This window comes from Rutidosis leptorrhynchoides, chromosome 11 (assembly GCF_046630445.1).
Source record: "Rutidosis leptorrhynchoides isolate AG116_Rl617_1_P2 chromosome 11, CSIRO_AGI_Rlap_v1, whole genome shotgun sequence".
In the NCBI taxonomy this organism is placed as follows: Eukaryota; Viridiplantae; Streptophyta; class Magnoliopsida; order Asterales; family Asteraceae; genus Rutidosis; species Rutidosis leptorrhynchoides.
This window is the reverse complement of record NC_092343.1, coordinates 360457678-360470223: the sequence shown is the minus strand read 5'-3', so window position 1 is coordinate 360470223 and position 12546 is coordinate 360457678. Positions and strand designations below refer to the sequence as shown.

At 36.4% G+C, this 12546-nt stretch overlaps 1 protein-coding gene across 1 annotated transcript; it reads left to right on the top strand.

The window, feature by feature from the left end:
* Positions 1-6166: 6166 nt before the first annotated feature.
* Positions 6167-8311, top strand: LOC139875888 (uncharacterized). Its single transcript, XM_071863182.1, has 4 exons — positions 6167-6389; positions 6946-7016; positions 7110-7263; positions 7617-8311. Exons 1-4 carry the CDS (start codon positions 6167-6169, stop codon positions 8309-8311), a joined length of 1143 nt encoding a protein of 380 aa, XP_071719283.1.
* Positions 8312-12546: the final 4235 nt, after the last annotated feature.

Sequence of the window (12546 nt, the reverse complement as noted above, 5' to 3'; positions counted from 1 at the left end):
TATATATATATATATATATATATATATATATATATATATATATATATATATATATATATATATATATATATATATATAAAATTGTATATGCACATAAAGTTAAATATAATTGTTCGTGAATCGTTGGGAATAGTCGAAGGGTAATTGCATATATGAACATAGTTCAATTTTTTATTTTTTTTTTGACTTCAACATTACAGACTTTGCTTATCGTGTCAGAAACATATAAAGATTAAGTTTAAATTTTGTTGGAAATTTCTGGGTCGTCACACTCGAAGATGTCCCAACCGTTAGAAATTTTCCTTAAGGTCCTTCCGAGAGAATTACCATGTCTTCCACCGCATAGAGACGTGGAATTTCAGATTGACTTAATGCCGGGAGTGGCGCTTGTAGTACGTGCACCGAATAGACTTGCACCTTCAGAATTGCAAGAGTTGTCTAGTCAGTTACGAGAGATTTTAGACGAAGGATTCATTCGACCGAGTTCTTCGCTATGGGGAGCTCCAGTTCTATTTGTAAAGAAGTAGGATGGATCTATGAGACTCGGTATCGATTACAGGGAATTGAATAAGCTGACTATCAAGAATAGATATCCATTACCGAAGATTGATGATTTTTTTGATCGATTGCAAGGATCAGCATGTTACTCTAAGATTGATCTAAGGTCAGGTTACCATCAGATGAGAATAAAGGAAACAGATATACTGAAGACAACGTTTAGAACACGCTATGGACATCATGAGTTCACAGTAATGCCGTTTGGATTGATGAACGCACCGGCAGTGTTCATGAAACTCATGAACAGTGTGTGTAAGCCATATCTGGACAAGTTTGTTAATGTATTTATCGACGATATTTTGGTATATTCTAAGAACGAGGAAGAACATGAACAACATCTCCGTTTAATACTAGAGATGCTCAGGAAGGAGCAGATGTATGCGAAGTTTTTAAAGTGTGACTTTTGGTTACAAGAAGTTCAAATTTTGGGTCATATCGTAGGTGTCAATGGTATTCAAGTTGATCCTGCGAAGATAGAAACGGTTAAGAAGTGGGAGACACCTAAGTCGCCAATGCAGATTCGACAGTTCTTAGGTCTTGTCGGTTATTATAGAAGATTCATTGAGGGATTTTCTACTATTGCCTGACCATTAACAGCATCGACTCACAAGGGTAAAAAGTATAAGTGGACTGAGCAACATGAGTCTGCATTTCAGTTGTTAAAACAGAAATTGACTATTGCTCCAATTTTGTCTTTACCCTAAGGGAATGAAGATTTCGTGATTTACTGCGATGCTTCACGACAGGATTTTGGTTGCGTGTTGATACAACGGAAGAAAGTGATTGCCTATGGATCACGACAGTTGAAGATTCATGAGCATAATTACACGGCGCACGATTTGGAACTTGGTGCTGTGGTCTTTGCACTGAAGATGTGGAGACACTACTTGTATGGTACTAAGTTTACTGTTTTCATGATCACAAGAGCTTACAACATATCTTCGAATAGAAACAGCTCAACATGAGACAGAGACGTTGGATAGAGATATTGAATGACTACGACGGCGAGATTTGCTATCACCTGGCAAGGCTAATGTGGTTGCAGATGCCTTGAGTAGAAAGGAAAAAGCTAAACCTCTCCGAGTTAGAGCATTGAACATGACTGTCTGAACACAACTAGAGGCATTGAAAGAAGGGAATGTTTCTATGGAATCACTTAGAGGAATGGACAAGAAGTTTGTCATTCGAGAAGGTGGAACCCGGTACTTCATAGATAGAATTTGGGTACCGAGATTTGGCGGATTAAGGAAACTAGTGCTAGATGAGGCATACAAGTCAAGATACTCTATTCACCCTGGATCCGACAAAATGGATCATGATCTTAAGGCACTATATTGGTGGCCCAATCTGAAAGCCGATATTACTACCTATGTTGGTAAATGCTTGACATGTGCTAAGGTCAAAGCAAAACGTTAGAGACCGTCAGGACTATTGACACGGCCAGAGATTTCCCAGTGGAAATGGGAATGTATTACTATGGATTTCATTACTAAGTTGCCAAAGACTGTGGGAGGTTATGATACGATTTGGGTTATCATTGATCATCTCACAAAGTCATCTCATTTTTTACCAATTAAGGAGATGGATAAGATGGAGAAGTTGGCACAGATTTATATCAAAGACGTGGTTACCCGACACGGAGTGTCGATATCCATTATTTTCGACAGAGACAGCAGATTCACATCTAGATTTTGGCAGATACTGCAAGATGCAATGGGAACTCGTTTAGACATGAGTACAGCATATCACCTACAAACCGATGGACAGAGCGAGAGAACCATTCAAACGCTAGAAGACATGCTGAGAGCGCGTGTTATCGATTTCAGAAATGGATTGAATAAACATCTACCACTAGTAGAATTCTCATACAACAACAGTTACAATGCTAGCATAAAGGTCGCGCATTTCGAAGCACTTTACAGTAAAAAGTGTAAATATCCCGTATGTTGGACAGAACTAGGGGTTAGTCAACTGACAGGTCTCGAGATCATACACGAAACAACTGAGAAGATTGTACAGATACAAAAGAGACTGAAGACTGCTCGAAGTCATCAAAAGAGTTATGCCGATGTTAGAAGGCGAGATTTTTCAGGTTGGAGACAAAGTTATGCTCAAAGTATCACCCTGGAAGGGTGTAGTGCGTTTTGGCAAGTGAGGCAAGCTAAGTCCTAGATATATTGGACCGTTTGAGATTACCAAGGGAATTGGACCGGTAGCATACTGACTGAAGCTACCGCAAGAACTCAGTGAAATTCATGACACTTTTCATGTTTCTAACTTGAAGAAATGCCTGGCAGACGAAAGTTTAGTAATTCCTTTAGAAGAGATTCAAGTTGATCCCAAGCTTCATTTTATTGAAGAACCTGTTGAGGTTATGGATCGTGAGGTCAAGCAGTTAAAGCAAAGCAGAATTTCGATAGTTAAAGTTCGATGGAACGCCCATAGAGGACCCGAATTCACGTGGGAGCATGAAGATCAGATGAGACAAAAGTATCCGCAACTGTTTCCTGAAGAGACGATTACGGCGGACGTCCATTTAAAATTTCGGGATGAAATTTTTAATAACAGGTGGGTAATGTAACAGCCCGACTTTTTCTGTTAACTTTTCGTTAAATACCTAACGACCATTAGTTAAATTCTATGTATTTATACGCCAAAAATTTTTCTTAGAAAACAATATTTTTAATATGTGCTACATATTAAATGATTTCATAGTTTGGTTTAGAAATATGCGAGAAACTTAGAAAACGCAAGAAAAACACGGTTAGTGAAAACTGAAAAAACGTCTTTAAGACAACGAAATGATTGGTAAGTCACTTTTAATAATTATTTTATATAATTATTATGCTTTAAAGATAATTTTAATTTATTAGAGTTTTATAAATTTAAAACGTGTAGAATTCGCTAAAACGTCCGGGTAACGTTACGATTTGCGTTTTCGGCTAACGACACTTCAAGGCTCTTAACCGGATCCCATAGAAAGTCATCTACCATCATTTTTGAGTCCATGAACTTCCTTTTGGACCCTTTTGGCTGAAAATTCCCATATATGGGCACCCCTTGATTAAATTTGGCCCACTCGTTAATTACATTCCTTAAATAACTAACCTATTACACTAATACCTAAAAATAAAACACGGTTCTTCTCCCTCTCCTAAATCACGACTAGGAGCAGCCCCAAACCCCCAAAACAATTTGACATCTTCATCTCCTTCAAACCCTAATCCTTTTAGATCTGATTGTGTTCAATTATATAGTGTACAAGAGTCCAGTGCTCAATTAAATGCGATTAGAGTTGTCGTCAGTTGTTAAATTGCTCGATTGTTGTCGTTGCTATGAATCAAGAATTTGTATCTTATGAATCTGATCAAATTGATTTGTGTACTAATCTTGTATGATGTTTAGATGAATTCGTCTCAAAAAATTAATAAGTTTGGACTTTGATTTCGCATGTTTTCGTTATCGTATGCTCAAGTTATGATTAAACGAAGTTGTCGTTAGGGTTTTGCATGATGTACGAATTTTTTGGATTATTTGTTTTGTGAATTAGCTATTGAAATGTGTACCATTGTAATCCTTGTTAAAAATCATGCAATTTGGACTTAATATTTGCGTCAAAAGAATTTGTAATGCCCTCGGTACATCAAAACGAAGATTCGTGTTTTAAAGAGAGCGGAAACTGTTTTCAAATGTGAAAGAAAATATCTAGAGTGAACTAGAAATTGATTGAGGCTTTGATCTTATGGAATATATTATTTTATATGTTCCTTGATGTATTTCATTTGTATGCAAACTTCTGAAAACGTGAATTGACATGAGTTATAAGCTTGACCAAATGATATGTCTGTTTATTGACTAAAACTGAAGGGTCTATAAAGATTGGCTAATCTGTACAAATTGGATAAATGAATGTCTTTGATTATTGTATCACTAAAACTTTGAGATGTTTGGAGTAAGCTCCAAATGGACATTCGTCAAAATCTATATTCAGTATTTTATGAGAAATGTTTCAAAACTGATGCGCGTGCAGAAACTGATTTGGTAAACCGTAAGTAGACCTTTTCTGAAACCCGACTTGTAGACATCGTATGAGGCTCGGGTTAGACCTTTTGGAATTGATTTTGAGTCTAGTTGTGATCTGGAGTTTGCCATATTTTCATGAATTATGTGCTAAGAGTTATACTCGTTGCTTTCTATGATGCGCGTATTTTAAGGACATGTGATAAACTACGAATGTGCGAATTGTTGAACTATGAGATGTAACATGTTACTTGACTTAGGAATGACATGTTGACCATGATTGCATGAACTACTGAGATTTTTTACTTTAGTTGACCACTTTGACCGAGTTGATTTTTGGGTTGACTTTTGTTGACTTGCTTGGACTAGTTGACCTTTACATGCATATTGAGTCAGTCTGAGCACTAGGACTTTGCGTACACTATGGGTTGACATAGTGTGACCTATATGTATACTTAAGATAACCTATTTGACTAGATTGCGTTGTTCAATCGAGATTGTTCGACTACTGTACGGTTTTACTAAGAAATTTCAGTGTTTTTGCTAAGGTGAGTCTACAGTCCCTTTTTCATCAACATTTTTGGGATGAGATACATGCTGCTTTTGAAACTATTTTTACAACTGTTTTAAATATTAGGCACGAGTAACTTAAACAATATACATATGAGTTCAGATCAAAAATCCCTTAACTTGATTATATTAATTACTTTACGTAAGCTCGATTTATAGAGACGGTACCGTTAAGTTTGACAAACCTCGCCTCAACCTACGAGGTGCTTATTCTATCGTAACTTGTACACTAATCAGTTTTTTCTTAGAAAGTGTAAATGGAAGACGTGTAGCGCTTTAGCTATCCGCAGGGTTAAAGCTTTATAATCAAGTGCTCATGATAAATGTATACTTTTAAGATGCTTTTATTTCAGAAATCTCATGTCCTAACTTACGATAAATGTTACTTAAACTTGATGTTTACAAACTAGAAACTAGACATGGTAATGTCTACCAGCAGTTGAAACAAAAAGAACTTTTTGATGTCCTACTCAGTTGAAACTTGACATCTTACAAACAGTTTATTACTTAGCATTTACTATATGCAAACTTTCGATATTAAACTTTAGTGGTTTATAATGATAAATGTTTACTGATTTTCGACAAATGATTTATGGAAACTGTTTTATGAAATATACGAGAACTATTTACTCAAACCTGTAGATTCAATCAACTTTATGTTGACCCGTTTTGCATGTTTTATCTCAGATATTAGTTGCTTCCGCTGTAGAACATTGTTGTTACGTAGAAGTCAAGCCGAGCACTAGGACCAGAGTTAACATTCCGTTAATGGATTTTGACGGGGTGTTATACCAGATAACACATGGAGGATGTGTGTAGATTTACAGGCATCAACAAAGCTTGTCCGAAGAATAATTATCCTTTGCCAGAAATAGATTGGAAAGTGGAGTCTTTAAGTGGATATCAATTTAAGTCTTTTTTGGATGCTTATAAAGGATATCACCAGATATCCATGGCAGTATGAGACCAGTATAAAACAGCTGTTCACACGGCGGATGGAATATTTTGTTATGTGAAAATGTCTTTTGGATTGAATAATGCAGGAGCAACTTACCAGCGTGTCATTGATATGACATTTAGAGATCAAATAGGTAGGAATGTGGAAGCCTATGTTGACGACATTGTTATCAAAAGCAACACGGAGGAAAGCATGCTAAGGGATATTCTTGAGACTTTTGAGTCATTGCGAAAGATTAACATGAAGTTAAATCCTAAGAAATGCACTTTTGGTGTTGAGGAAGGTAAATTTTTAGGTCATGTTGTAACGGAGAGGAGAATCAAAGCGAATCCAAAGAAAATTCAAGCAATTTAAAATATGACTTCCCCGAAAACAAAGAAAGAGGTGCAAAGTTTAAATGGAAGGTTGGCAGCATTAACAAGGTTTTTCTCAAGAGCAGCAGAGCGTTCATTACCATTCATGAAGGGTTTTAAAAAGTTGTTTAAACAAAAAGAATTTTGCATGGACGGCGGAAGATGAAGCAGCTTTCTAGGACATTAAACAACTCTTAAAGGAATTTCCAACCTTGACAATAACAATTGCAGGTGAAACATTGATACTCTACATGGCAGTGTCAGCAGAGGCCATTAGTTCTGTTCTAATTGCATAACGGAATGGAGTTCAAATGCCAATATATTTTGTTAGCAAGCTGCTACAACAAAGTGAAATCAATTATCCGCCAATCAAAAAATCGGTATATACTTTAGTGCACACAGCTAGACGGCTAAGACGATATTTTCAAGGACACCCAATTCTTGTCTTAACAGACCCACCAATTAAACAAATTTTGAAACACCCAGAATCATCTGGGCATTTAGCAAAATGGGCAGTGGAGTTGGGTGAATATGAAATAAATTTTTCACCTAGGCATGTAGTTAAGGGACACATTTTGGCAGATTTCCTTTTAGAAACAACTGAAAAAGTAGATTGTCCACATGAGATAAAGAGCAACAATTGCATATAGGAGTTACATACTGATGGATCATCAAGTGAGGATGGAGTAGGTGCAGGATTGGTGCTTACGAATCCGAAAGGAGAAGAACATACGTATGCACTTAAGTTTTGTTTTTATGCATCTAACAATGAAGCTGTATATGAGGCGTTGCTTTTCGGCCTCCGTATAGCGACATAAATGGGGATAAAGCATTTACGTGCTTATGTGGACTCTCAGATTGTTGCACAACAGGTTAATAGAGCATTTGAGGTAAAAGATATATCAATGAAGCGATATTTATAGTTGGTTGAAAATATTTCTGAGAATTTTGAAACCTTGAAATTTGTGCAAATATCAAGAAACAAGAACAAAAAAGCAAATGTATTGAGCAAATTGGCAACATTAACATTCGATCATTTGCATAAAAAGGATTTGGTGGAAGTTTTGAAAGATAAGTCAATTGATGAAAAGGTGGTAATAGCAACAATTGCGAAAGAGGGATAATGCTGGATGACTCCTTTTGTTAAGTATTTGCAGGACGGAACACTGCCAGACGACGTCACGGAAGCAAGACGGATAAAGTTAAGAGCTCGGCTCTATGTATTGGAGAACGGTGTGCTCTACAGAAAATCTTTAAATGGTCTAAATTTGAGGTGTTTAGCACTACAACAGAAGGTTTGTGTCCACAACATTCTGGTTATAGAACAACTGTGGCAAGAATTATGAGGCAAGGATATTATTGGCAAACAATTTATAGAGATACAGCAGAAACAATCAAAGCATGTGATGCATGTCAGCGGCACGGAACCATGCAGCGTTTATCGAAATATGATCTAATATCAGTTTCATCTGCATGGCCATTTTGTAAGTGGGCAATTGATATAGTGGGACCATTCCCAAGGAGTGTTGGCAATGCAAGATTTTTGGTGGTTGCAATCGATTTTTTCACTAAGTGGGTAGAGGCAAAGGTGTTAACACGGATAACACGTGAAAACATGAAAAAGTTTGTTTGGAGCGATATTGTGTGCATATATGGTTTGTCAAACGAGATTGTAAGTGATAATGGTAAACAGTTTACTGAAAATCCATACAGAAGTTGGAGTGAAGAGTTAAGTATTAAGCAAACGTTTACCTCTGTTGCTCAGCCACAGGAAAATGGCCAAGTTGAAGTAACAAACAAGGAAATTGTTGCCGGCATAAAGGCTAGATTGGGTTTAAGTCGGGAAATATGAGTAGATGAAGTACCATATGTTTTGTGGGCTTACCGTACAATGCCAAAAAAGAGCACGGGTGAGACGCCGTTCAGCTTGGTGTATGGTACTGAGGCAGTAATACCAGCTAAAATTCATGTACCAACGCATAGAGTTTTAGCATTTGATGATGAAAGCAACTCATCCGTTTTGCGTGAAAATTTGACTTGTTGGAAGAAAGGTATATCATGGCCGCTATACATCAAGAAGAAGCTAAGAAACGAATGGCAAAATATTAAAATAAAAGAGTAAAACATGTGCAATTCAAAGAAGAAGATTTGGTGTTAACGGATAATGAAGCAAGTAGACAAGAAAAATAGGGGAAGTTGGGGCCACGATAGGAAGGGCCGTACAAGATCATAAAGGCACATCCAAATGGGTCCTGAACCCTTGCAGCGCCCTCTGGCGAGGAAATGCAGCGAACATGCAAATGCAATGAGTTTAAAGAAATTTTATGCATGGTATTGCATATTCAAGTAGCCTGGTCAACTATTTTGAATATTAGATGCAATCATAAATGTAAAAATTTCATTAAGAAATAAGAATTGAAACAATTATACTTGTGGCACAATATTCATATTTCTATCCTGCCAAGGATTTTTAATCAAATGTCATAAAGCTGTGTGTCATCCCTGCCCACAGAAGAGAAATTTATTCTCGATGGCAGAATTTCAATCGTAAACAAAAGGTTGAAATGGCAGCGGATGACGTAGACTCCGCTGAGCATCCAGGAAATAGATTGTATCTACGACCGTCTTGACATAAAACACTTAAAATAATACATGGCTAGCCAGTATACTTGATTCTTGCAATCAAACATATAAAGCTTTGGCACAAATAATAGAAAGTAATAACACACACACACACACACACACACACACACATATATATATATATATATATATATATATATATATATATATATATATATATATATATATATATATATATATATATATATATATATATATATATATATATATATATATATTTCACATTTACATTCAAAACATATTAAATCGTTGCATATTACAATTGAAAATATAAAATATCGTCCACCGATGCAGAAGGGTTAGGGAATGACAAATTTTTTATTTGATTCCCTACTATTTTAACCCTATCAATAGCATCTTGCTTCAGTTGTGAAGTAATAGCATCTGGCAGTGGATCAGGAAAGTTAGGCACCTTTTTCTTCAACGTTTCAATGAACCTTACCCGTTCAGCGAACGGTTTAGTCAGTGCTTCATAATTAAACGCTTTCTTTACAATCTTCAGGATACCTGTAGCAAGGTGTCTAGTTTCATTGTTGCTTGTCTGCAATTGTTCTTTTAAAGCTATTTCAAAACTGGTCAACGTTTAAATTTTATGCACATATCATATCTCTTTCGTTTCTAACTCAGTGGTACGAGCTTCTGCAGCACGCTTTGCAGCAATTGCAGCATCTAGTTCAAGTTTGGCAGTTTTTACCAACTCAGACTCCTTTTCAATTCTCTCTGAGTTATCTCGATGCACTTGGTCAGAACGCTCCACGCGTTTCAAGTTGTCAAATTCTGAGGCAATGTTCCAGATAATGCCTTGTGCTCGAGATTTATGAACATCACTCTCGGATAAACTTTCATAAAATCCGCATAGGTACCCGGAGGACCCGTAAGAAATGCTGACAGACTGACTGTATCTAAATTGGGGAAGCTGATCTATGAACTACTTTCACCTATTATGTTACGCTGAACGGGAGGCGGAAGAGCAAGTCTTTTATGTGTTCCTCCTTCAGAAGGTGTAGCTGGATCAAGAGAGCATTTATTATTTATAAACTTTTTCCAGTCCAGATATCATAATTCAAAATTCAATAAAGGATATCTAAGTGGGTCAACATTATAATAGCCACCATTGTTGGGCATGTGAAAAAAGTAAAAAAGATTTTCTTCTGCAATGCATTCAAAAGAGAGGTTACCAGCTGCACGTCGTTTGCGTGAGTTTGCACGAGTTAAGGCTGACTCATCCACCGGCTCATTATCAGACATGCTTTTCTCAAGCATTTCATCAACCATCTTTTCAGATGATAATTGTAGCTCATCATACTTTATATGATGTAGAGCGGTGCGCGGAGTAGTAACTGGAACAAAAAAATTTCACATTTATTCTACAAGTAACCATAATGAATGAGAAATAGTAATTACTAATTTTGTCATACCTTTATTCTTTAACATCACAATTGCAACACCGCGTGCCACTTCATCCCACTCCGTGTTAATTGTACATAAAGCTAGCATGTGCTCTGGATAACACCAGTTAGGAATTCTCTCCTTCATTATCATATTTAGCAGTCTTCGTTCATCTGTTGTCAGTCTAGGATAGGTAATTTTGGGTGGCTCGAGTGAGGTATGCTAATAGAAAGCCTTTGTTGAATAATTGGGAATTATATCGTTGTTGATAACGAAAAAGGTATTTTGCCAATCTTCTGAAACATCACTGGAGGTAAGAAAAAATCTGTTAAAATTGGAGATACAGAACCATCCTTTATCATAGGATTTAACAATAGCAAGATGACAAAAGAGGCGAATAGATTGTGTAATTTTGCGAGTGTTACAGTACATCTCAAAAAGTAGGATCTTCAGAATTGACATCGGTTCAAATTGGCCAACGCTGACACAGTAAAAACTGCAAACATTCAAATAGAATGTCGTAAAAGGAATACGAAAAAAGGAATAGAACACTACACGACCATAAATGGCAACTTTGCCAGAAGGGGATGTGATGCACGCTCATAAGGAAGTGGTATTACGACGTCGGCTCTAAAGAATTTAGGAAATAGAACTTTGACACGATCTGAATATGTTGAAGTAATTCCGCTACGAATTTTGTATACATTTAAGGAAGCCATTGATTGGATGATGATAAAGGAGAATTTTTTCAGAAACTTTAAGGTAGATGAAGGTGTAATTAGGGTTGGAGTAAATGTGAAATAGTAAAATCGGGGTTTAAATAAAGGCGTGAAGATAAACAGTTGATGGAGATCAAAGGGCTTATAATTCGCCACGTATCCAGCATATGTAAGTATATAAATAAACAAAAAATTCAAAATTCAAAGGGGCACTTTTTACAGACAAATCATCAAAAAGATATTGTTCCTGCAGAGAAACAGATGCCTGTGGTAGATTTGTGTTCCGAAGGAAAAAGACACTCTTTATTTTTTATAGTTTAATGACTTTATTTTTTACAAAAATAAAGACATTAAACTGGGGGACTTAATGGTGTATCCTAGGGGATACACACATAAAAACATCATTTTTATACAAAAGTAAGGATCGAAAAGCATAAAAGATAGCAATTTCGGCAGTTTTTATCATTATCCGTCCAGCGCTCAGCAGGCCGCCCAGCGACATGCGTAAGCCCTACAAGTAGCTTTTATGCTTAAGCCCTTTAATTAAGCGCGTGAACAGCACGCAGCCACGTCAGCACACACCAAAGGAAGTTCCAGATATATCACATAACTGAACTAATCAGCGTTTGATACGTGTTCTCGAGAATTTGAAACATAAGACGTCCTGGGTCACCACCTTTCACATATGAACTTTAGTCAGAGAGAAGTACACTTTCTCTCTCACAGTACTTTCTCACTCTAAAACTTTAACTGTTTAGCAATAGAACGCTACACGGACCAATTCCAGTTTGGTTCAAAGACTGATTGAGGCCACCCTACGGATTTCTCATCCATGTTCCAGGTCTAAGGGATTCTACTGAAATGTCCCGTTCTTATTGATTAAAAACATTCCATATTAATTGATTTCGTTGCGAGGTTTTGACCTCTATATGAGACGTTTTTCAAAGACTGCATTCATTTTAAAACAACCCATAACCTTTATTTCATCAATAAAGGTTTAAAAAGCTTTACGTAGATTATCAAATAATGATAATCTAAAATATCCTGTTTACACACGACCATTACATAATGGTTTACAATACAAATATGTTACAACAAAATAAGTTTCTTGAATGCAGTTTTTACATAATATCATACAAGCATGGACTCCAAATCTCGTCCTTATTTAAGTTTGCGACAGCGGAAGCTCTTAATAATCACCTGAGAATAAACATGCTTAAAACGTCAACAAAAATGTTGGTGAGTTATAGGTTTAACCTATATATATCAAATCATAAAAATAGACCACAAGATTTCATATTTCAATACACATCCCATACATAGAGATAAAAATCAT

What these genes read in the sequence shown, in the direction of transcription:
- LOC139875888 (XM_071863182.1), top strand. Translation starts at nt 6,167, where the DNA reads ATGTCTTTTGGATTGAATAATGCAGGAGCAACTTACCAGCGTGTCATT. An exon ending in CACTTTTGGTGTTGAGGAAG is followed by an intron (nt 6,390 to 6,945) that starts GTAAATTTTTAG and finishes TGAAACACCCAG; the next exon opens with AATCATCTGGGCATTTAGCA. An exon ending in GGCGTTGCTTTTCGGCCTCC is followed by an intron (nt 7,264 to 7,616) that starts GTATAGCGACAT and finishes AAGTATTTGCAG; the next exon opens with GACGGAACACTGCCAGACGA.